The 25,757-nt window shown below is 47.1% G+C and overlaps 1 protein-coding gene across 1 annotated transcript; it reads right to left on the reverse strand.

Annotated features, from left to right (window-relative positions):
* Nucleotides 1-4,404: 4,404 nt before the first annotated feature.
* On the reverse strand, nucleotides 4,405-5,715 carry LOC137286728 (rhodopsin, GQ-coupled-like). The gene has a single exon (XM_067818710.1). It carries the CDS (start codon nucleotides 5,713-5,715, stop codon nucleotides 4,405-4,407), a length of 1,311 nt encoding a protein of 436 aa, XP_067674811.1.
* Between the last annotated feature and the right edge of the window lie 20,042 nt (nucleotides 5,716-25,757).

Raw genomic sequence — 25,757 nt, forward strand, 5'->3', positions numbered from 1 at the left:
TGGTGATGACTAGATCTTGCTTGAGTTGTCTGATGGCCAGTCTGTCAGATTTGGTGAGGTTGGGTCTTTGCGGTTGTACCTTCAGCAGCATGTTACTGATCTGGAGGCGGAGATAGTCCACTTTTTCCCCAGGGGCCAGTTGTTGTCACCCCTTCTCTATGTTAAATAAGATAAACAGATCTGCGCTGATCTTGAGTGGGGAGGGGAACTTGAGTCCTTTGGCAAGGATACTGGTTTGTTGTGAGCTGTTTCTTGCTAAGGTTCACAACAGTCTTCATGGTGGGAGAGGGTTTCTTCTTTCCATAGTTAGTGGAAGAGGTGAGTTGTTGGAACTTCTTAATGTGTACGAACTTGGTGGAAGCGTCAAGTTTGTTGTTGGCAGTGGTCTGGGCAGTTCTTAGTGTGGAGAATAACTCAGGGATGAGGTAGGTACCAAGCATTGATTGGTGTTGATGGATGGAGATGATGCCGATGGCCTTCATTTTTCGGTGGTGTCTGATACGTTCGGCCAGGAGTCGTTTGGACGCTTGATGGAGGATAGCTTTAGCTGCCGCCGACTGGATGGGTGAGCGCAGTTCTAGTCCTCTGGGAATGACTTGTTGGTCCTTGCATCTCATCAGGAATGTCAGGTGATTGCTTGATAGGATATGTTTCTTGGCGTCTCTGTCTATAGTATACTAGTCTGTCTAGCACATAACAACGGCAATCAGACACAATGCACAGCTCTATAATACACCAGGTTAGTGCATGACGTGCAAATGACGTGTGAACAACATGAAAACTTGGTAGATGGCAATGTACATGCCAAGTTGAACCCATGCCAAACATAGATGGCAAACAACAAGAGAACTGGACCTGATACCAGTCATGGATAGAATTAGCAACACAACATGTGGCTCCAATACCAGTGATAACTGGCATCCAACATGCCACTTGGACCTGATACCAGTTATATGTCTAATTCGCAACACAAGTGGACCCGCTGCTAAGAGTGGAGGCGTACAATGTACAGCTGCACATGGCACCGACAGAGATTAGCAGGGATATATAGTCTCCCTGGGATCAGCAACATTAGACTTAATACTTGACCGTCTGACCATGAGGATCATGTCTGATTACAGAACCCATCACCCTCGTCCCTCTCGCAATCGTTTAGATATGCCATACAGTTCGGGAGGTCGGGGTTTGATGTATGTGGAGGCTCTTCATGATAGAATTTTATTGTGTAGTCTTGCACATATGTATTTATCGAATAATCCTTTGGCGATGCATATCAAGACTCGTAAATGTAAGCAATTCCACAGCTATTTTAAGCGTACCAAGGTTGTTGGACACACACTGAAATCTGAGGTTGATTTTGCTGATAACGATGTACTGCTTGACGGTGCAGCGATGGGAGTAAATCAGGTGAAGTCTTTCACCAAGTCTACCCGGAGTCGACCATTTGTGGAGAAGTTGTCTGAGAAATCATTCTTGTGAAGAGAACAATAACCTAACTGACTCCTTCGCCTGGATGAAGTCGGCTGGTCATAAATGTGAAACTGAGGGCTTAAATTTTGCTGCCCAAGATCACTTACTCCCCACTCGCTGTCGCCAACATGTGATTCTAAAATAAGATGTTAACAAAAAATGTCGAATTTGTAATGCATTTACAGAGACTGCCCAACATCTTGTCATTGGATGCCCTTCCTTCTCACAAACATCATATTATAAACGACGTGTTGACATGGCTCCTGGCTGTTACTGCCGCCTCCACCATGATTACGACTTCCACTCCATCCATGGTACGACCCTGAACATGGGCGTCATGGAAAATTAATTTATTTATATCGTTGAATTTTCTGACCCTTTTGACAGCAATGTGATTGGCAAGATTCAGGAAAAGCATGCTAAACATGCGGACCTCGCATTGTCTCGCTTGCACCCCAAGTACACTGTCGTCAGACCTCACATTGTTTTCGGTGACCTTGGTTTGGTACCTCCTGATGTCTTTGGTCAGATCGGGAGAGTGCCTGGGTTTTCCACCGGGAGCACATAACTTCTGACAATCTGGGTAATGCAGAAGGCTGCAGTATTGGGGAGGTTTCATATTCTTCGGAAAGTTCCTTATTTATTCGACAAGGCAACTCTCTCCTGGGATAAGTCCCATTCACTGCATGGGTTGCGTATAGAGTGGGCAAGGGCCCTGATGATGGGTCTTACCAGGCTCGCTGTTTCAGAATCACCCAACCTTCTCTGGTGCACTTTTCATCTTAATCTGTAAAGCATAACGGTAATTATTTTTGTACAACGCCTTCCTTCCAACTTTACCTGCTTAGTGGTTTCTGATCAGCATGTCAACCTTGAAATAGAAATTTGAGTTTTAGGCATGATTGAAGAGGAGATTTTTAAAACTTATACAAATGAAGAATAGGTCCCCGCACTTGATCTGTCGTGGCAGCTAAATTCACAAAGAGGGAGTCCTCACAGAGGATGATCTATCACCCATTTTGCCCTTTGTCATCTTCTGCTGAAAGGGTGATATATTGAGTGATATCCCAACATTGTTGTAGTGATCATTGACATCCGCAATGGGTTCTGTTCTAAAGCAATTGACAGTTTATTTCATCATCAAATTGTTCATTCCAGCGAACAATGACAGTCGCAAGTACATGATGTCCTCATCGCTAAGCGGATCGTGTCTCCGTGGTAACACCACGCCCACTTTTCTTTACTTCAGTTGTCCCCTCCTTACCTCTCGTGATCTTGAACATCGATGACGTTACTGATTAGCTCTACAGAAATATTTAGTAATCTCATGAGACGATTCACGATCTTGTAACCTGTGATACCCATTTGGCAATACTGATATCATTGTACCACTCCCCCCCCCCCCCCCCCCCCCCCCCCCCCCCCCCCCACTCAGTTAAAACATTATCTTCTGCATCAAGGGTGTTATTGGTGTTTGTGAACAACAGCGACAAATCTCGAGGTCCCCATTCGGTTGTGTAATTTGTATATGTATAGCATGCATCTGTTTGTGTCTTACGTTTATGTCATGGTTAAATACAAATGTGCAATACTGTTAGTGTATAATGTCCCAGGGGCGGCGGGGTAGCCTAGTGGTTAAAGCGTCTGATCATACTCATATGGGTACAAAGTGTTAAGTCTATTCTTATGTTGTTGCTGTAATATTGGTAAAAACGACGTAAAACTCGGGCAGACTATAGTGTTCCACGTTAACTCTTCGACTCCTGGGCCTAGATTTTCGAAGCACTCTTAGCGATAAGGTAGTCAATGTTAATGTGTGCCACTTACGTCTACCTTAGCGCCAAGAGAGCTTCGAAGGCCCTGGGTGGCATATTGTCAGCACTCAACGAAGATGTAAACTGGAATATATCACACGCTACTGGCTAAGCTGCTTGAACAATTCACGTCTTTTCTTGTGCAAACAAGGATCGTCCCCTGGCATTTCACTCACACGGACACTACACAAAACTGTGTGGGTTTTCAACAATTTATTGTACACTGTAACTGTACAAGCAACAGAGAATACGTCAACTTGAAAACAACATCGATTATTCTTCAGCAATACACTTCAGTTACAAGTAGAACGAATATTACGCAACAATAAATTACTTCTGAACGATTAATTGAACGCAGCACTGTGTTATTTGCAGACATTAAATCAACTCCAGAAAAATATCAGTCAACTTTACACAGCAAGAACATCCGAATACACGTTACAAAAATACTTGTCATCCGCTATGTTCGCTTGGTGGGTTAAGCTACAAAATAACGCCAATTCAATATCCAAATATGAGCCAAAATATTTCATATCATCAACAACCCTGAATCACGCATTATCCGATCCATTTCATTGGAGTTAAGCTGAGTTCAGCGGGGTTTCCACCTCCAACTCCGCGTGTGTTCTTTTGTTGATATTTTACTATTTTGGAAACGGATCGAGTTCAGATCTGTCCAAACAGATTGTGTACGCTTATACACCATAAACACTACCGACAAAATCATGTCCGGAAAACCAATCCCCTGGTTTGCTCTGTGTCATACATTCGCCTGTTTCTTTTATCAGGAGAACATGTCAATAGCCTTGGCATTTATTTGTGACGTGATGGCACTATGGTAGGATATTCTCACGTTTCAGCGAACACTTGGTATTTGGCTTAATAATGATTCATAAAGACATAGTTTGGTCGAATAGTGCAAACGTATTTGGCAAGGATTTCCTGTGTGATTTTTTTTTCTATTTACACCGAACAGAATTTGTTTTTGAGGATAGCAAAGACTGGTTATGCATTACACAATAATCTATATCAGTACATTAACATAGTATACAGGTACTCCATCAAGCTAAGGCTACACCAGGTTTATATGAATTAAAATATTGTGTTCATATTACCTTGCTCATGCACCATTGCTTACACTGTCAGAGATAGTGGACATTTTCGTCTGAGGCTCGGAGAGAGTAGAATCTCGCTTGTACTTCTGTCGTCTGCACATCGTGGCCATGAAAGGAAGTCGTCTGAAGAAGGTTCGTCGGTAAGCCTTACTTAGTGTGATGTAGAACACGAAGTCGGTGGACAGGCTGAACATGATGAGTAAACCGTTGACGTCTTTCATCAGCATATTGACATAATGTTCCTTCCTGTATATATTATAGTCAGCCACAAATGCCTGGACCACTGAGTCGGTTGCCAGAGGAATTGCCAGCACTGTGAACAGGAATGTCGACGTTAGGATGGTGATTGTAGTCTGCCTCTCTCGCTTTGCCGTCTTCTCTGCATCCACAGTCGTGTTCATCTTTGCTCTGTTCTTGCTGTGTTTTCTGAGAGCCAGGAGGACGCATAGGTTCATGACGAGGCCACACACGAGGACGAGGTATGTGTATAGTACTTTATTGGCCATTCCAAGACCAAGAAGGAAGTCCCTGTTATTTATGAAAATCGCCGATGGCGCGAGGGTATAGTCTGTCGTGTTCGGTTTGGGCACAACATTGTATTTAAATGATCCTGGTAAATGGCAGGAAAAGCAAATAATCGTCACCGATATTATGAAGATAATTGGTGACTTGATAAGACGAAAGTTTCTGGACTTCAAAGGGAAGGCAACTGCTAGGAAGCGCTCCGTGGACACCAGAACAGTAAAACAGTACATCAGGACACGGAGACTCGCCAAACAGAAATTTGATCCAAACAAAGCAAAATACAGATAGTCTTGCCTCTTGACTGCATCAGTTCCGTATACTTGTCTAAGAATGTGCCTCGCAGAAGATAATACGGCAAAGAGGAGTTCATCAGCGGCGAGAGCTATCAGGTAAGTGTTTGTGGGACTCCTCATGGAGGGGTCCGTGTACACCAACAGATTGAATGTGTTCAGAAGGACTGCACTGAAGAACAGAGGAAAGAGGAGGTAACGGCTTATGTTTCCTCCCAGTTCATATTGTTCCTTACTGAGCTGTCCCTGCGAGATGATGGAAACAGGTGAAGACTTTATCTCTGAACACGTGTTACTCCCGTCGCTGCATGACTTTGTCTTGGTCTCACCGTCGGTGTCGTTGAAGTCGGGATGTACATCAGGGGTGTCACACAGCACACCGTCAGTATAGCCATCCATTAAATCTGGATCTACAGTACAGTTCCCCGACCTGGAAACAGACATGGTATCAGGACTTGAGATGTCTAATCCTTCCTGATCTCTGTAGTCTGAGGTTGTCATGGTTTGTTCGGCCCGGCCTACAACTGCTCCCAGCAACACAGTAAAGCAACAGATGTAAAGTGTATGAAGCGCCATCTCAAGCCACCTGAGTGTGTGTCGTGTGTACAAGCGCCGTACTTATATAGCCAGTGGGTGGGTAAGGTTGATTTGACCATGTTGTGATCAATGCAGAGCGTCCAACGATGGATCAGCTGCATGTATGGTGCTAATGTCCCTGCTGTTATGTTATCCGTAATTCGATTTCTTACAGAAAAAGATGAGATTTTGACGTGGAATTGCCTCGATATGTTAATTTCGTTCAGATCACGGACAGACGAGTAAAACACATTCTTCAGACGATGCCTTAGCTAATTGTGAATGGAAGGTTCTTCAAGAAGCTTTAAAAACTTTAAAAAGTTTTTTATGACAAAATAGGTCAATTAGTAGGTCAATTCCCTATTTTACTTGTATCGTACGTTTCCGTGGCTATTTTTCATGTGTGAACGACTGGTTTGCCTTTGCAGGTATTTGTGCCGATGGCCAATCCATGTTACTGTTGCTACATAGTTTTGACATAATCGACATAATTGGACTTTTAGTAGAGATTAGACAGTTTGTCACTTTTTGTGTCTTTTCAGTAATTGTTAGATTGAGCGGTCTGTGTTGAGGTATGGGAGTTACTGTCACCCTAGCGCTAAAACTACCTTGAGGATATGTTAAGCATAACAATATATACGCTGCAATTATTCCAGGTCCATAGTATGCATCCGGTATAATATGTGCATTGTCAGTTGACTTACTCGAGATTTAGCTGTGTGTTTCATGTATTCCCCTGTGCACCGTCCTAGGGGCCAAGTACTCTGTACTAGTACCCTCCTGTATTCCCCTGTTTACCGTGTCAGGGGCCAAGTACTCTGTACTAGTACCCTCCTGTATCCCCCTGTTTACCGTGTCAGCGGCCAAGTACTCTGTACTAGTACCCTCCTGTATTCCCCTGTTTACCGTGTCAGGGGCCAAGTACTCTGTACTAGTACCCTCCTGTATCCCCCTGTTTACCGTGTCAGGGGCCAAGTCCTCTGTACTAGTACCCTCCTGTATCCCCCTGTTTACCGTGCCATGGGCCAAGTACTCTGTACTAGTACCCTCCTGTATTCCCCTGTTTACCGTGTCAGGGGCCAAGTACTCAGTACTAGTACCCTCCTGTATTCCCCTGTTTACCGTGCCATGGGCCAAGTACTCTGTACTAGTACCCTCCTGTATCCCCCTGTTTACCGTGTCAGGGGCCAAGTCCTCTGTACTAGTACCCTCCTGTATTCCCCTGTTTACCGTGACAGGGGCCAAGTACTCTGTACTAGTACCCTCCTGTATCCCCCTGTTTACCGTGCCATGGGCCAAGTCCTCTGTACTAGTACCCTCCTGTATTCCCCTGTTTACCGTGCCATGGGCCAAGTACTCTGTACTAGTACCCTCCTGTACTCCCCTGTTTACCGTGCCATGGGCCAAGTACTCTGTACTAGTACCCTCCTTTATTCCCCTGTTTACCGTGCCATGGGCCAAGTACTCTGTACTAGTACCCTCCTGTATTCCCCTGTTTACCGTGCCATAGGCCAAGTGCTCTGTACTAGTACCCTCCTGTATTCCCCTATTTACCGTGCCATGGGCCAAGTACTCTGTACTAGTACCCTCCTGTTTCCCCCTGTTTACCGTGCCATGGGCCAAGTACTCTGTACTAGTACCCTCCTGTATTCCCCTGTTTACCGTGTCAGGGGCCAAGTACTCTGTACTAGTACCCTCCTGCATCCCCCTGTTTACCGTGTCAGGGGCCAAGTACTCTGTACTAGTACCCTCCTGTATCCCCCTGTTTACCGTGCCATGGGCCAAGTACTCTGTACTAGTACCCTCCTGTATTCCCCTGTTTACCGTGTCAGGGGCCAAGTACTCAGTACTAGTACCCTCCTGTATTCCCCTGTTTACCGTGCCATGGGCCAAGTACTCTGTACTAGTACCCTCCTGTATCCCCCTGTTTACCGTGTCAGGGGCCAAGTCCTCTGTACTAGTACCCTCCTGTATTCCCCTGTTTACCGTGACAGGGGCCAAGTACTCTGTACTAGTACCCTCCTGTATCACCCTGTTTACCGTGCCATGGGCCAAGTACTCTGTACTAGTACCCTCCTGTAACCCCCTGTTTACCGTGCCATGGGCCAAGTACTCTGTACTAGTACCCTCCTGTAATCCCCTGTTTACCGTGCCATGGGCCAAGTACTCTGTACTAGTACCCTCCTTTATTCCCCTGTTTACCGTGCCAGGGGCCAAGTACTCTGTACTAGTACCCTCCTGTATTCCCCTGTTTACCGTGCCATGGGCCAAGTGCTCTGTACTAGTACCCTCCTGTATTCCCCTATTTACCGTGCCATGGGCCAAGTACTCTGTACTAGTACCCTCCTGTTTCCCCCTGTTTACCGTGCCATGGACCAAGTACTCTGTACTAGTACCCTCCTGTATCCCCCTGTTTACCGTGCCATGGGCCAAGTACTCTGTACTAGTACCCTCCTGTATTCCCCTGTTTACCGTGCCATGGGCCAAGTACTCTGTACTAGTACCCTCCTGTATTCCCCTGTTTACCGTGCCATGGGCCAAGTACTCTGTACTAGTACCCTTCTGTATTCCCCTGTTTACCGTGCCAGGAGCCAAGTACTCTGTACTAGTACCCTCCTGTATTCCCCTGTTTACCGTGCCAGGAGCCAAGTACTCTGTACTAGTACCCTCCTGTATCCCCCTGTTTACCGTGCCAGGGGCCAAGTACTCTGCACTAGTACCCTCCTGTATCCCCCTGTTTACCGTGTCAGGGGCCAAGTACTCTGTACTAGTACCCTCCTGTATTCTCCTGTTTACCGTGCCATGGGCCAAGTACTCTGTACTAGTACCCTCCTGTATTCCCCTGTTTACCGTGCCATGGGCCAAGTACTCTGTACTAGTACCCTCCTGTATTCCCCTGTTTACCGTGCCATGGGCCAAGTACTCTGTACTAGTACCCTTCTGTATTCCCCTGTTTACCGTGTCAGGGGCCAAGTACTCTGTACTAGTACCCTCCTGTATTCCCCTGTTTACCGTGCCATGGGCCAAGTGCTCAGTACTAGTACCCTCCTGTATCCCCCTGTTTACCGTGTCATGGGCCAAGTACTCTGTACTAGTACCCTCCTGTATCCCCCTGTTTACCGTGCCATGGGCCAAGTACTCTGTACTAGTACCCTCCTGTATCCCCCTGTTTACCGTGCCATGGGCCAAGTACTCTGTACTAGTACCCTCCTGTAGCCCCCTGTTTACCGTGCCATGGGCCAAGTTTTCTGTACTAGTACCCTCCTGTATCCCCCTGTTTACCGTGTCAGGGGCCAAGTACTCTGTACTAGTACCCTCCTGTATCCCCCTGTTTACCGTGCCATGGGCCAAGTACTCTGTACTAGTACCCTCCTGTATTCCCCTGTTTACCGTGTCAGGGGCCAAGTACTCTGTACTAGTACCCTCCTGTATCCCCCTGTTTACCGTGTCAGGGGCCAAGTACTCTGTACTAGTACCCTCTTGTATTCCCCTGTTTACCGTGTCAATGGCCAAGTACTCTGTACTAGTACCCTCCTGTATCACCCTGTTTACCGTGTCAGGGGCCAAGTCCTCTGTACTAGTACCCTCCTGTATCCCCCTGTTTACCGTGCCATGGGCCAAGTACTCTGTACTAGTACCCTCCTGTACTCCCCTGTTTACCGTGTCAGGGGCCAAGTACTCAGTACTAGTACCCTCCTGTATTCCCCTGTTTACCGTGCCATGGGCCAAGTACTCTGTACTAGTACCCTCCTGTATCCCCCTGTTTACCGTGTCAGGGGCCAAGTCCTCTGTACTAGTACCCTCCTGTATTCCCCTGTTTACCGTGACAGGGGCCAAGTACTCTGTACTAGTACCCTCCTGTATCCCCCTGTTTACCGTGCCATGGGCCAAGTCCTCTGTACTAGTACCCTCCTGTATCCCCCTGTTTACCGTGCCATGGGCCAAGTACTCTGTACTAGTACCCTCCTGTACTCCCCTGTTTACCGTGCCATGGGCCAAGTACTCTGTACTAGTACCCTCCTTTATTCCCCTGTTTACCGTGCCATGGGCCAAGTACTCTGTACTAGTACCCTCCTGTATTCCCCTGTTTACCGTGCCATGGGCCAAGTGCTCTGTACTAGTACCCTCCTGTATTCCCCTATTTACCGTGCCATGGGCCAAGTACTCTGTACTAGTACCCTCCTGTTTCCCCCTGTTTACCGTGCCATGGGCCAAGTCCTCTGTACTAGTACCCTCCTGTTTCCCCCTGTTTACCGTGCCATGGGCCAAGTACTCTGTACTAGTACCCTCCTGTATCCCCCTGTTTACCGTGCCATGGGCCAAGTACTCTGTACTAGTACCCTCCTGTATTCCCCTGTTTACCGTGCCATGGGCCAAGTACTCTGTACTAGTACCCTCCTGTATTCCCCTGTTTACCGTGCCATGGGCCAAGTACTCTGTACTAGTACCCTTCTGTATTCCCCTGTTTACCGTGCCAGGAGCCAAGTACTCTGTACTAGTACCCTCCTGTATTCCCCTGTTTACCGTGCCAGGAGCCAAGTACTCTGTACTAGTACCCTCCTGTATCCCCCTGTTTACCGTGCCAGGGGCCAAGTACTCTGCACTAGTACCCTCCTGTATCCCCCTGTTTACCGTGTCAGGGGCCAAGTACTCTGTACTAGTACCCTCCTGTGTTCTCCTGTTTACCGTGCCATGGGCCAAGTACTCTGTACTAGTACCCTCCTGTATTCCCCTGTTTACCGTGCCATGGGCCAAGTACTCTGTACTAGTACCCTCCTGTATTCCCCTGTTTACCGTGCCATGGTCCAAGTACTCTGTACTAGTACCCTTCTGTATTCCCCTGTTTACCGTGTCAGGGGCCAAGTACTCTGTACTAGTACCCTCTTGTATTCCCCTGTTTACCGTGCCATGGGCCAAGTGCTCAGTACTAGTACCCTCCTGTATCCCCCTGTTTACCGTGTCATGGGCCAAGTACTCTGTACTAGTACCCTCCTGTATTCCCCTGTTTACCGTGCCATGGGCCAAGTACTCTGTACTAGTACCCTCCTGTATTCCCCTGTTTACCGTGCCATGGGCCAAGTACTCTGTACTAGTACCCTCCTGTATCCCCCTGTTTACCGTGTCATGGGCCAAGTACTCTGTACTAGTACCCTCCTGTATTCCCCTGTTTACCGTGCCATGGGCCAAGTACTCTGTACTAGTACCCTCCTGTATTCCCCTGTTTACCGTGTCAGGGGCCAAGTACTCAGTACTAGTACCCTCCTGTATTCCCCTGTTTACCGTGCCATGGGCCAAGTACTCTGTACTAGTACCCTCCTGTATCCCCCTGTTTACCGTGTCAGGGGCCAAGTCCTCTGTACTAGTACCCTCCTGTATTCCCCTGTTTACCGTGACAGGGGCCAAGTACTCTGTACTAGTACCCTCCTGTATCACCCTGTTTACCGTGCCATGGGCCAAGTACTCTGTACTAGTACCCTCCTGTAACCCCCTGTTTACCGTGCCATGGGCCAATTAGTCTGTACTAGTACCCTCCTGTAATCCCCTGTTTACCGTGCCATGGGCCAAGTACTCTGTACTAGTACCCTCCTTTATTCCCCTGTTTACCGTGCCAGGGGCCAAGTACTCTGTACTAGTACCCTCCTGTATTCCCCTGTTTACCGTGCCATGGGCCAAGTGCTCTGTACTAGTACCCTCCTGTATTCCCCTATTTACCGTGCCATGGGCCAAGTACTCTGTACTAGTACCCTCCTGTTTCCCCCTGTTTACCGTGCCATGGGCCAAGTACTCTGTACTAGTACCCTCCTGTATCCCCCTGTTTACCGTGCCATGGGCCAAGTACTCTGTACTAGTACCCTCCTGTATTCCCCTGTTTACCGTGCCATGGGCCAAGTACTCTGTACTAGTACCCTCCTGTATTCCCCTGTTTACCGTGCCATGGGCCAAGTACTCTGTACTAGTACCCTTCTGTATTCCCCTGTTTACCGTGCCAGGAGCCAAGTACTCTGTACTAGTACCCTCCTGTATTCCCCTGTTTACCGTGCCAGGAGCCAAGTACTCTGTACTAGTACCCTCCTGTATCCCCCTGTTTACCGTGTCATGGGCCAAGTACTCTGTACTAGTACCCTCCTGTATTCCCCTGTTTACCGTGCCATGGGCCAAGTACTCTGTACTAGTACCCTCCTGTATTCCCCTGTTTACCGTGTCAGGGGCCAAGTACTCAGTACTAGTACCCTCCTGTATTCCCCTGTTTACCGTGCCATGGGCCAAGTACTCTGTACTAGTACCCTCCTGTATCCCCCTGTTTACCGTGTCAGGGGCCAAGTCCTCTGTACTAGTACCCTCCTGTATTCCCCTGTTTACCGTGACAGGGGCCAAGTACTCTGTACTAGTACCCTCCTGTATCACCCTGTTTACCGTGCCATGGGCCAAGTACTCTGTACTAGTACCCTCCTGTAACCCCCTGTTTACCGTGCCATGGGCCAAGTACTCTGTACTAGTACCCTCCTGTAATCCCCTGTTTACCGTGCCATGGGCCAAGTACTCTGTACTAGTACCCTCCTTTATTCCCCTGTTTACCGTGCCAGGGGCCAAGTACTCTGTACTAGTACCCTCCTGTATTCCCCTGTTTACCGTGCCATGGGCCAAGTGCTCTGTACTAGTACCCTCCTGTATTCCCCTATTTACCGTGCCATGGGCCAAGTACTCTGTACTAGTACCCTCCTGTTTCCCCCTGTTTACCGTGCCATGGGCCAAGTACTCTGTACTAGTACCCTCCTGTATCCCCCTGTTTACCGTGCCATGGGCCAAGTACTCTGTACTAGTACCCTCCTGTATTCCCCTGTTTACCGTGCCATGGGCCAAGTACTCTGTACTAGTACCCTCCTGTATTCCCCTGTTTACCGTGCCATGGGCCAAGTACTCTGTACTAGTACCCTTCTGTATTCCCCTGTTTACCGTGCCAGGAGCCAAGTACTCTGTACTAGTACCCTCCTGTATTCCCCTGTTTACCGTGCCAGGAGCCAAGTACTCTGTACTAGTACCCTCCTGTATCCCCCTGTTTACCGTGCCAGGGGCCAAGTACTCTGCACTAGTACCCTCCTGTATCCCCCTGTTTACCGTGTCAGGGGCCAAGTACTCTGTACTAGTACCCTCCTGTATTCTCCTGTTTACCGTGCCATGGGCCAAGTACTCTGTACTAGTACCCTCCTGTATTCCCCTGTTTACCGTGCCATGGGCCAAGTACTCTGTACTAGTACCCTCCTGTATTCCCCTGTTTACCGTGCCATGGGCCAAGTACTCTGTACTAGTACCCTCCTGTATCCCCCTGTTTACCGTGCCATGGGCCAAGTACTCTGTACTAGTACCCTCCTGTATTCCCCTGTTTACCGTGCCATGGGCCAAGTACTCTGTACTAGTACCCTCCTGTATTCCCCTGTTTACCGTGCCATGGGCCAAGTACTCTGTACTAGTACCCTTCTGTATTCCCCTGTTTACCGTGCCAGGAGCCAAGTACTCTGTACTAGTACCCTCCTGTATTCCCCTGTTTACCGTGCCAGGAGCCAAGTACTCTGTACTAGTACCCTCCTGTATCCCCCTGTTTACCGTGCCAGGGGCCAAGTACTCTGCACTAGTACCCTCCTGTATCCCCCTGTTTACCGTGTCAGGGGCCAAGTACTCTGTACTAGTACCCTCCTGTATTCTCCTGTTTACCGTGCCATGGGCCAAGTACTCTGTACTAGTACCCTCCTGTATTCCCCTGTTTACCGTGCCATGGGCCAAGTACTCTGTACTAGTACCCTCCTGTATTCCCCTGTTTACCGTGCCATGGTCCAAGTACTCTGTACTAGTACCCTTCTGTATTCCCCTGTTTACCGTGTCAGGGGCCAAGTACTCTGTACTAGTACCCTCTTGTATTCCCCTGTTTACCGTGCCATGGGCCAAGTGCTCAGTACTAGTACCCTCCTGTATCCCCCTGTTTACCGTGTCATGGGCCAAGTACTCTGTACTAGTACCCTCCTGTATTCCCCTGTTTACCGTGCCATGGGCCAAGTACTCTGTACTAGTACCCTTCTGTATTCCCCTGTTTACCGTGTCAGGGGCCAAGTACTCTGTACTAGTACCCTCCTGTATTCCCCTGTTTACCGTGCCATGGGCCAAGTGCTCAGTACTAGTACCCTCCTGTATCCCCCTGTTTACCGTGTCAGGGGCCAAGTACTCTGTACTAGTACCCTCCTGTATCCACCTGTTTACCGTGCCATGGGCCAAGTGCTCAGTACTAGTACCCTCCTGTATCCCCCTGTTTACCGTGTCAGGGGCCAAGTACTCTGTACTAGTACCCTCCTGTATCCACCTGTTTACCGTGCCATGGGCCAAGTACTCTGTACTAGTACCCTCCTGTATCCCCCTGTTTACCGTGTCAGGGGCCAAGTACTCTGTACTAGTACCCTCCTGTATCCCCCTGTTTACCGTGCCATGGGCCAAGTCCTCTGTACTAGTACCCTCCTGTATCCCCCTGTTTACCGTGCCATGGGCCAAGTACTCTGTACTAGTACCCTCCTGTATCCCCCTGTTTACCGTGCCATGGGCCAAGTACTCTGTACTAGTACCCTCCTGTATCCCCCTGTTTACCGTGCCATGGGCCAAGTACTCTGTACTAGTACCCTCCTGTATTCCCCCTGTTTACCGTGCCATGGGCCAAGTCCTCTGTACTAGTACCCTCCTGTATCCCCCTGTTTACCGTGCCAGGAGCCAAGTACTCTGTACTAGTACCCTCCTGTATTCCCCTGTTTACCGTGCCATGGGCCAAGTACTCTGTACTAGTACCCTCCTGTATTCCCCTGTTTACCGTGTCAGGGGCCAAGTACTCTGTACTAGTACCCTCCTGTATTCCCCTGTTTACCGTGCCATGGGCCAAGTACTCTGTACTAGTACCCTCCTGTATTCCCCTGTTTACCGTGCCATGGGCCAAGTGCTGAGTACTAGTACCCTCCTGTATTCCCCTGTTTACCGTGCCATGGGCCAAGTACTCTGTACTAGTACCCTCCTGTATTCCCCTGTTTACCGTGCCATGGGCCAAGTGCTCAGTACTAGTACCCTCCTGTATTCCCCTGTTTACCGTGCCATTGGCCAAGTACTCTGTACTAGTACCCTCCTGTATCCCCCTGTTTACCGTGCCATGGGCCAAGTGCTCTGTACTAGTACCCTCCTGTATTCCCCTGTTTACCGTGCCATGGGCCAAGTGCTCTGTACTAGTACCCTCCTGTATTCCCCTGTTTACCGTGCCATCTGCCAAGTACTCTGTACTAGTACCCTCCTGTATTCCCCTGTTTACCGTGCCATGGGCCAAGTGCTCTGTACTAGTACCTTCCTGTATCCCCCTGTTTACCGTGCCATGGGCCAAGTACTCTGTACTAGTACCCTCCTGTGTTCCCCTGTTTACCGTGCCAGGGGCCAAGTACTCTGTACTAGTACCCTCCTGTATTCCCCTGTTTACCGTGCCATGGGCCAAGTGCTCAGTACTAGTACCCTCCTGTATTCCCCTGTTTACCGTGCCATGGGCCAAGTGCTCAGTACTAGTACCCTCCTGTATTCCCCTGTTTACCGTGCCATTGGCCAAGTACTCTGTACTAGTACCCTCCTGTATCCCCCTGTTTACCGTGCCATGGGCCAAGTACTCTGTACTAGTTCCCTCCTGTATTCCCCTGTTTACCGTACCAGGGGCCAAGTACTCTCTACTAGTACCCTCCTGTATTCCCCTGTTTACCGTGTCAGGGGCCAAGTACTCTGTACTAGTACCCTCCTGTATTCCCCTGTTTACCGTGCCATGGGCCAAGTACTCTGTACTAGTACCCTCCTGTATTCCCCTGTTTACCGTGCCATGGGCCAAGTGCTCAGTACTAGTACCCTCCTGTATTCCCCTGTTTACCGTGCCATGGGCCAAGTGCTCTGTACTAGTACCCTCCTGTATTCCCCTGTTTACCGTGCCATGGGCCAAGTGCTCAGTACTAGTACCCTCCTGTATTCCCCTGTTTACCGTGCCATTGGCCAAGTACTCTGTACTAGTACCCTCCTGTATCCCCCTGTTTACCGTGCCATGGGCCAAGTGCTCTGTACTAGTACCCTCCTGTATTCCCCTGTTTACCGTGCCATGGGCCAAGTGCTCTGTACTAGTACCCTCCTGTATTCCCCTGTTTACCGTGCCATCTGCCAAGTACTCTGTACTAGTACCCTCCTGTATTCCCCTGTTTACCGTGCCATGGGCCAAGTGCTCTGTACTAGTACCTTCCTGTTTCCCCCTGTTTACCGTGCCATGGGCCAAGTACTCTGTACTAGTACCCTCCTGTGTTCCCCTGTTTACCGTGCCATGGGCCAAGTACTCTGTACTAGTACCCTCCTGTATTCCCCTGTTTACCGTGTCAGGGGCCAAGTCCTCTGTACTAGTACCCTCCTGTATTCCCCTGTTTACCGTGCCATGGGCCAAGTGCTCAGTACTAGTACCCTCCTGTATCCCCCTGTTTACCGTGTCAGGGGCCAAGTGCTCTGTACTAGTACCCTCCTGTATTCCCCTGTGTACCGTGCCATGGGCCAAGTACTCTGTACTAGTACCCTCCTGTATCCCCCTGTTTACCGTGCCATGGGCCAAGTACTCTGTACTAGTACCCTCCTGTATCCCCCTGTTTACCGTGCCATGGGCCAAGTGCTCTGTACTAGTACCCTCCTGTATTCCCCTGTTTACCGTGCCATGGGCCAAGTGCTCTGTACTAGTACCCTCCTGTATTCCCCTGTTTACCGTGCCATGGGCCAAGTACTCTGTACTAGTACCCTCCTGTATTCCCCTGTTTACCGTGCCATGGGCCAAGTGCTCTGTACTAGTACCTTCCTGTATCCCCCTGTTTACCGTGCCATGGGCCAAGTACTCTGTACTAGTACCCTCCTGTGTTCCCCTGTTTACCGTGCCATGGGCCAAGTACTCTGTACTAGTACCCTCCTGTATTCCCCTGTTTACCGTGCCATGGGCCAAGTGCTCAGTACTAGTACCCTCCTGTATTCCCCTGTTTACCGTGTCAGGGGCCAAGTGCTCAGTACTAGTACCCTCCTGTATCCCCCTGTTTACCGTGCCATGGGCCAAGTGCTCTGTACTAGTACCCTCCTGTATTCCCCTGTATACCGTGCCATGGGCCAAGTGCTCAGTACTAGCACCCTCCTGTATCCCCCTGTTTAAAGTGCCGTGGGCCAAGTACTCTGTACTAGTACCCTCCTGTATCCCCCTGTTTACCGTGTCAGGGGCCAAGCACTCAGTACTAGCACCCTCCTGTATTCCCCTGTTTACCGTGCCAGGGGCCAAGTGCTCTGTACTAGTACCCTCCTGTATTCCCCTGTTTACCGTGCCATGGGCCAAGTGCTCAGTACTAGTACCCTCCTGTATTCCCCTGTTTACCGTGCCATGGGCCACGTAGTCTGTTCTAGTACCCTCCTGTATCCCCCTGTTTACCGTGCCATGGGCCAAGTGCTCTGTACTAGTACCCTCCTGTATTCCCCTGTTTACCGTGCCATGGACCAAGTGCTCAGTACTAGTACCCTCCTGTATTCCCCTGTTTACCGTGCCATGGGCCAAGTACTCTGTACTAGTACCCTCCTGTATCCCCCTGTTTACCGTGCCATGGGCCAAGTACTCTGTACTAGTACCCTCCTGTATTCCCCTGTTTACCGTGCCATTGGCCACGTAGTCTGTACTAGTACCCTCCTGTATTCCCCTGTTTACCGTGCCAGGGGCCAAGTGCTCTGTACTAGTACCCTCCTGTATTCCCCTGTTTACCGTGCCATGGACCAAGTACTCAGTACTAGTACCCTCCTGTATCCCCCTGTTTAAAGTGCCATTGGCCAAGTACTCTGTACTAGTACCCTCCTGTATCCCCCTGTTTACCGTGCCATGGGCCAAGTACTCTGTACTAGTACCCTCCTGTATTCCCCTGTTTACCGTGCCATGGGCCACGTAGTCTGTACTAGTACCCTCCTGTATCCCCCTGTTTACCGTGCCATGGGCCAAGTACTCTGTACTAGTACCCTCCCGAACAAATGAAACGCATTTGAATCAGCATGGCCTGTATGTTGAATCAGCATGGCCTATGTGTTGAATCAACATGGCCTGTGTGTTGAATCAGCATGACCTGTATGTTGAATCAGCATGGCCTGTATGTTGAATCAGCATGTCCTGTGCGTTGAATCAGCATGTCCTATGTATTGAATCAGCATGGCCTATGTGTTGAATCAGCATGGCCTGTATGTTGAATCAGCATGGCCTGTGTGTTGAATCAGCATGGCCTGTATGTTGAATCAGCATGGCGTGTATGTTCTTATTGACCTGTAGTTCAGTGTTCAGAGTCTGGGAAATATTGACGTGCTTACATAGAGATATCGATGTCCCATCGCCAAGCATTATGCATTAACTTATCTTTGCTTGTTAATAACAGCGGTTTTTTTCTCAGAGTGTACTTTTTGTAGTCTTGTTGTTTGTGTGCCACAGAAGCACGCACTCACCAACCTCTCACTTGAATCCGATCTCAGTAGTGGGCGCTGCCACTGGTCCGTTAGTGGCCTTTGAAGACATAACTCTCGAGAACAGTGTCACTGTGGTAATGTCCGTGAGAGAGTAATTTCAGCATAGTCAAACTCCCTGATTTCAACGGAAAGTGCTTACTGGACTTACCGTTTGATTAGGCCCCAGTTTACTGCTTCAGTTTGTAGTTTTTACTTGCAGGCTAATTTGTTAATTTGGAGCACGTTCGTTCACAAAACTATCAGCTGTATGTTTTGAGAGTGCTGAGGACGAAATACGGGGAAGAAATGGAAAAACAGAATCATGATTTCGGAAGGTGCCATAATTATTTTTGTTTCATTGAAAAGTACGAATGTGTTGGTGTATTATTACTGGACCCAGATATTCAGATATTGTAGTATGTCTGCATGCGTTGAGTTTGGAAAACGTCGAATATAGCTAGCACATGGCATACAGAACAGGCCTTATTACATACCAGCAAGGAAACGTGTATCACCTTGTGTTTAGAGTCTTTGTTCGTTACTCAGTTGGAAATATACTTTATCACGTACACGTAACTCTGAAGGCTGGCCATCATATAAATATTGTCATGGCGATTGATTCAGGAGACTCGTCGTCTAAAAGCTAAGACTTAATTTAAATCTGACGGGATCGAGTAGTCAGGCTCGCTGACTTGGTTGGCATATGCCATCGGTTCCCAATTGTGCAGATCGATGCTCATGCTGTTGGCCACTGGACCAGATTCGATTATTTACATACCATGGTCATTTAGGTGGAATATCGCTGAGTGCGGCATAAAAATAAACTCACTCACTCATTTAATTCATTTGTATTATGCTAATCTCCATTCTTAATCTTCATCACAAGGACAATGTGCATTCTCTTGTTGGCCAGCCCGCACCACTCTGTAGTCACTTCCATAAATTAGTGTAATGACACTTACAACCTTAATTGGCCGTATCTGCCATCACATCAGTTAGTACAAGGCCATACAATTGATTCTATACATGTCCATTGTTGTGGTCTTCGTCTGGCTATTGTTGTCTTAAACTACGTACATGTTCACATATTTTCACATGTTGCGATTGTTTGTGTGGAGGCGACCGCGAGCAAAATGATGCCGCTCATAGGGAACACCACGGTGATTTTTAAATTTACTATGAGACATTTTTTCGAGGAGTGACCACTCCCTCTGTGAGCGTCTCCCTGCTTGTATATTTGTTTGTAATGTATTGCATACGTAACTAAAGAGGTTTGGACTTTGCATCCCTTGGCCTTCGTCAACGCAATATTCTCCACTTTATTACACGGTGTTACCTTTTTCAAAGATGATGTTTCATCATTATTGCTTTTGTTGTTGTTGTTGCTGTTGTTGTTGTTGTTGTTGCTGTTGTTGTTGTTGTAGTTGTTGTTGTTGTTGTTGTAGTTGTTGTTGTTGTAGTTGTTGTTGTTGTTCAGTTTACAGTACTGCCTTTACAAACATACATAACTAAGATGAAATATATCGACCCAAGCAAAAGATCTATACATGAGGTTTTGAAGCTGGCTTTTTAATGGATGTTTATGAATATTTTATCATACTCGACATTGTTATCATTTCATGTTCAAATACACGCGTTTATGACTCACTGTCACCGTGGCAAGGTATAGGTGATGTTTATGTTCAGGTAGATCACACAAACATGTTTCCACAATTAAAGGGAATTAGAGTCTGTTTCTAGCTTATAAATCACCATCACTGTGAGGGTGTGGAAATGGTAAAAAGACTGGCTAAATGAAGCATTTCAACATTTGTAAACATATATACAAACGGGAAAGTAGTGATGCTATCGAAAAACCTATGATTTTAATCCTCAAAAGCCAATTAGATTCATATCATGATCATGTTTCCTTGTTCGGGAGCCTAAATTTTAAATATGCTCGTGCTATGACCAAATGTCAGCATCACTTGCAAAACGTTTACCTGTCATTAATCGCATTTCAGTTTCAATAAACTGTTCCTACAGCCCCATAACTTGGAAAATCAATTGATTTCGACGATGATTAGAAATTATGGGCTCAAAGATGGCAGGTTATTGGTACGCGGGCTGCAGGCATGTCATTGGATGTCAATATATCAGATGCGGGTAGTCATCCATCGCTTAAATCACTGGATTACCTGGTCCAAACTTGATTATTTACAGACCGCTGCCATTTAGCTGGAAAGTGCTGACCGCAAATTAAACTCACTCGCTCAAACCTACCAACCAGTCATCCACAGGATACAACATATATCCCTTGTGTCTAAAACAAAACACTTTACAAAGTGTCTCTTATAATCCAACACTAATGTGGGTCGATGTTTGTTAAATATCAATTTGTTCTTGCTCTTAAAAACTGACATCATCGCTATTTGTAGTAATACTTGATTACATACAAAAGGGTGAAGACAGAATCGAGGCTGGCTTTAGCTGAGATTTCAATTGTAGTAATGTTTCTTGTTAAATGCACTCAATGTTAAATAAGAATATTAATTAAATGTCCTCTTTTAACATGTCATGAATTACTGGGCATCAGACCTAATTAGGAATGTCATCACAAAATATACACCTACAACTCTATTGCCCCGATATAACAGTGTAATAATATAATGGATAAAGGATAGCACAGTGAGTTCCAAGGGTCACTTAGCCAGGCTGTACTCCACAATTCACAGCACAACACTGATTTTCCATCGTTACTGCATTTTATTCGAGCACAACATATTATCAACTCGAAGAAACTGGACAAAGTTGGGTTTTTTTGTAATTTTCAACGACATAAAATGGCATAAAATATTGTTAACACTTTGTCTATATCCCATCATGCATCCGCTAACCTCGTGAAGATACACGCATGCATTCGTCAATAATCTTCACGTTAATGTCCTCGGCTATTCCGTGTATTACATCTAGGGGGGTCACTAATAGGGACTTGGGGTTGCGTCCACACACCCGAGGAATGAATATCAGTTAGTGATATCTCAACCGACCGCTGGCTTCACTCGAAGTTGATTTGCAGTATTGCTGATACTTCAACACGTGGAACGTTACAGAAATTCTAAAACAGTAAAGAGGAACCGACGCTCACACATAACACAAGCATATCAACTTGTCAGAAGAAACATGGTAACTTTAGTGAAATTGAACCGGCAAATACATACAAAATATACACCTTAGCTTCTGCAAACGGACACGCAAATTTGACAAAGGGTCAAAGCAGATGTTGCTATAGAAGTGCAGATTGCCGTTGAACACATCATCCGTAGAGCTGTGACTGCGTAAGTCTATGTTAAGGTTTGGGGTTTATTTTTTCCTTCGTGCTAAGATCGGATTGTACAACAGTAACTGCAGGGAGATTATACGAAGAGAGTCTACAGAGACACAAACTGGCCATAGTAAGTCCAGGTAAGCAAGATTTCACAGACACATTACTGTAATAACGCTCAGAGTGACGAACTTCACAGACAGTTACAAATGTGGAATAAATTGCTTGTCGTACATCAATGCGACTGATAGGTTGATAAGAGACATGGTGTTCATCTTACCACGGGTGTTGTTCCCGGCGTTGATAACCAATACATCATGGGTTCATGCACCTACACCAGATGTTTCTGTAACCTGTGTTTGAGATTGAGTACCGAACGACTTTTGCACATACTTCTGTCGTCTGCACATCGTGGCCATGAAAGGAAGTCGTCTGAAGAAGGTTCGTCGGTAAGCCTTACTTAGTGTGATGTAGAACACGAAGTCGGTGGACAGGCTGAACATGATGAGTAAATTGTTGACATCTTTCATCAGCATGTTGACATAATGTTCCTTCCTATACATATTATAATCAGCCAAAAATGTCTGGACCAGCGCGTCTGTTGCCAGAGGAATTGCCAGCACTGTGAACAGAAATGTCGACGTTAGGATCGTGATTGTAGTCTGCCTCTCTCGCTTTGCCGTTTTCTCTGCATCCACAGTCGTGTTCATCTTTGCTCTGTTCTTGCTGTGTATCCTGAGAGCCAGGAGGACACACAGGTTCATGATAAGACCGCACACGAGGACGATGTAGGTGTACAGTATTCTGTTGAACAGTGCCAGGCAGATAAAGAGACTCTTGTAATTTATATACATCGCCGATGGCGCAAGAGTATAGTCTGTCGTGTTCGGTTTGGGCACAACATTGTATTTAAATGCAGTCGGTATATGACAAGAACAGCAAATAATCGTCACCGATATTATGAAGATAACTGGTGACTTGATAAGACGAAAGTTTCTGGACTTCAAAGGGAAGGCAACTGCTAGGAAGCGCTCCGTGGACACCAGAACAGTAAAACAGTACATCAGGACACGGAGACTCGCCAAACAGAAATTTGATCCAAACAAAGCAAAATACAGATATGCTTGCCTCTTGAATGCCTCAGTTCCGTATACTAGTCTAATAACCTGCCTCACAATAGATAACCCGGCAAAGAGGAGTTCGTCAGTGGCGAGAGCTATCAGGTAAGAGCTTGTGGGACTCCTCATGGCGGGGTCCGTGTACACCAACAAATTGAAGGTGTTAAAGACAACGGCACTTGTCAGCAGTGGGAAGAACATATATCTGCATATATTCTCCCCTATTACGTAATTGGCTTTGCTGAGAGAGCCCATAGACATGAGTGAAACCCTTTTAGAATTCGTTGTCTTGCAAATAGTCACGTTACCGTCTTCTTCATTGCACTTAACAACGATGCCGTCGGTGTTGTTGTGTGAGTCGTCTGAGGTATCGCCAATACATCCGTCAGAGGCACTGTTTTCACTTCGACTTCTGCCAGTGGTACATTTCGCTGGAGTAGAACCCGTACTGGCATTGTTCAGCCTGTCGCCACTCAAATCCTGTTTTGCAGAACTTCCTTCGAAGTATGATTCTGTAGTCACATGCTGAGCTAAGGTTGTCTGAGTGGGAGCCTTCGTAGTCTGACCCGCCACAGCGTTTAGCAACACCACCAACACGAGGACGGCAACCACACCTTCGGCCATGATAACTCTAAAACGTGGGGAAAGTGACGGCAATCGGGTTGAGTGTCTTTATAACACCCATTTGAGGTTCATTATGAATGTAAAGATCAATCGGTCTGTAGACAAAGGCCTTCCAGTGATAACTGATAGGTGTGCTTGCAAAGTGTTTTGTTGTTGGATAAACGTAAAATTCAATCGATGCCTTTCATGGCGTGTTGCTGAGAGGAAGTCAACATGGTGACAGTAGCAACAATCTATAACGGCTTGAGGCGGTAGAGGTTTCCTGTTGATAATGCATTCCCAATGATAATGATAATAATAATAGTGTTGGGACAGGTTTGATTTAATAACTACTACTGAGGAGTTTTTAGTGATGGCTTCTTCCATCGACTTCAAACAACATGTTCAAGTGATAAGTTTTAATGCTTAGGTCTGGAGACGGCTTCTTTGAAAAAAAGGCCTTGACAAGTAATACAGGAGATGAGCCTTCGTGGCATGCTCTGACAAAAGTTCTGATGACGACCTCAGCAGACGAGTTTAACAAGGTATCAGAATGTCGTGTCCTCCCGAATTCTATCAACGTACAGAGACGACCTCTACCGACGAGATCTATCAATGTCTAGAGACCTCTACCGACGAGATCTGACAACGTCTAGAGACGACCTCTACCGACGAGATCTGACGTCTAGAGACGACCTCTACCGACGAGATCTATCAACGTCTAGAGACGACCTCTACCGACGAGATCTGACAACGTACAGAGACGACCTCTACCGACGAGATCTGACAACGTACAGAGACGACCTCTACTGACGAGATCTATCAACGTCTAGAGACGACCTCTATCAACGTACAGAGACGACCTCTACCGACGAGATCTGACGTCTAGAGACGACCTCTACCGACGAGATCTATCAACGTCTAGAGACGACCTCTACCGACGAGATCTGACAACGTACAGAGACGACCTCTACCGACGAGATCTGACAACGTACAGAGACGACCTCTACTGACGAGATCTGACAACGTGTAGAGACGACCTCTACCGACGAGATCTGACGTCTAGAGACGACCTCTACCGACGAGATCTGACAACGTACAGAGACGATATCTACTGACGAGATCTGACAACGTACAGAGACGACCTCTACCGACGAGATCTATCAACGTCTAGAGACCACCTCTACCGACGGGATCTGACAACGTCTAGAGACGATATCTTCTGACGTGATCTATCAACGTCTAGAGACGACCTCTATCAACGTACAGAGACGACCTCTACCGACGAGATCTGACAACGTCTAGAGGCGACCTCTACCGACGAGATCTGACAACGTCTAGAGACGATATCTACTGACGAGATCTGACGTCTAGAGACGACCTCTACCGACGAGATCTGACAACGTACAGAGACGATATCTACTGACGAGATCTAACAACGTCTAGAGACTGCCTGTGCTGACAAGATCTAACAACGTCTAGAGACATCTACTGACGAGATCTATCATGGTATAGACACGACGTCTACGGACGACTAACACAGTACATATACACCAGTTGTTTTAGTCAGTTTTTACCTTTGAGGTGTTAATCACCCGTCGGGTTACGTTCCAGTACCCATACCCGTACCTGTACCCGTAACCCACCCTCTTTGCTGAGATCATAATGAAGTATCTGTCCTGAAAACAAAGGTAAACCGTTAGATAGAACATATTAATAATCAATACTGTTAGAGAAAACAAAGACTCCTCATATAAGCATGTACTCATAACAATGGAATAAAAACAGACCCAGGTCAATAACAAGCATTGATGTCTCAGACGTTCCCATGGCCCTAAATAATTTCCCTAAAACGAAATCGCTGTCCTATCATGTATCCGCCGAAGTCAACATGCGTGAAACAGTGAGCACCAGTTGCAATATTGATTCCACAACGATGGTAGTGTTAAGGCGGGTGAGGTACATTGTCTACCAAATCGTTGACGACTACACTAAGTAATGATTTACACAGACACTCGTACAGCAGTAAGATGTTATGTTCCTCACAACACTTTCTCCTATCTTTGGTTTAAATCAGAATGACATTGCTGTGGATACTGTCCAAATTCTGATCCCTGACAACACACTACAACACTTACATTACGTATGCTGAGAAATGCAGGTCTTCGTAGTGTACTCACAAATAGATGAACCATATAAAGCCATAACATTAATCTCAGTTCAAAGCAGTGTGTATTCTATGACTGTGTACTAGCATGTATTTATGAACCATCGTCTAAATCAACATTTATATTGATTACATTCGGAAATTAATTGCTTTTCATCGTACTACAAAAAAGGCGAACCACAAAATCCATAATCATAAGAAATTCGTCGCTAAAGCAAAGTCGATCCTATTTCTCAGG

The sequence above is a fragment of the Haliotis asinina genome, chromosome 6 (genome assembly GCF_037392515.1).
Source record: "Haliotis asinina isolate JCU_RB_2024 chromosome 6, JCU_Hal_asi_v2, whole genome shotgun sequence".
Lineage (NCBI taxonomy): Eukaryota > Metazoa > Mollusca > Gastropoda > Lepetellida > Haliotidae > Haliotis > Haliotis asinina.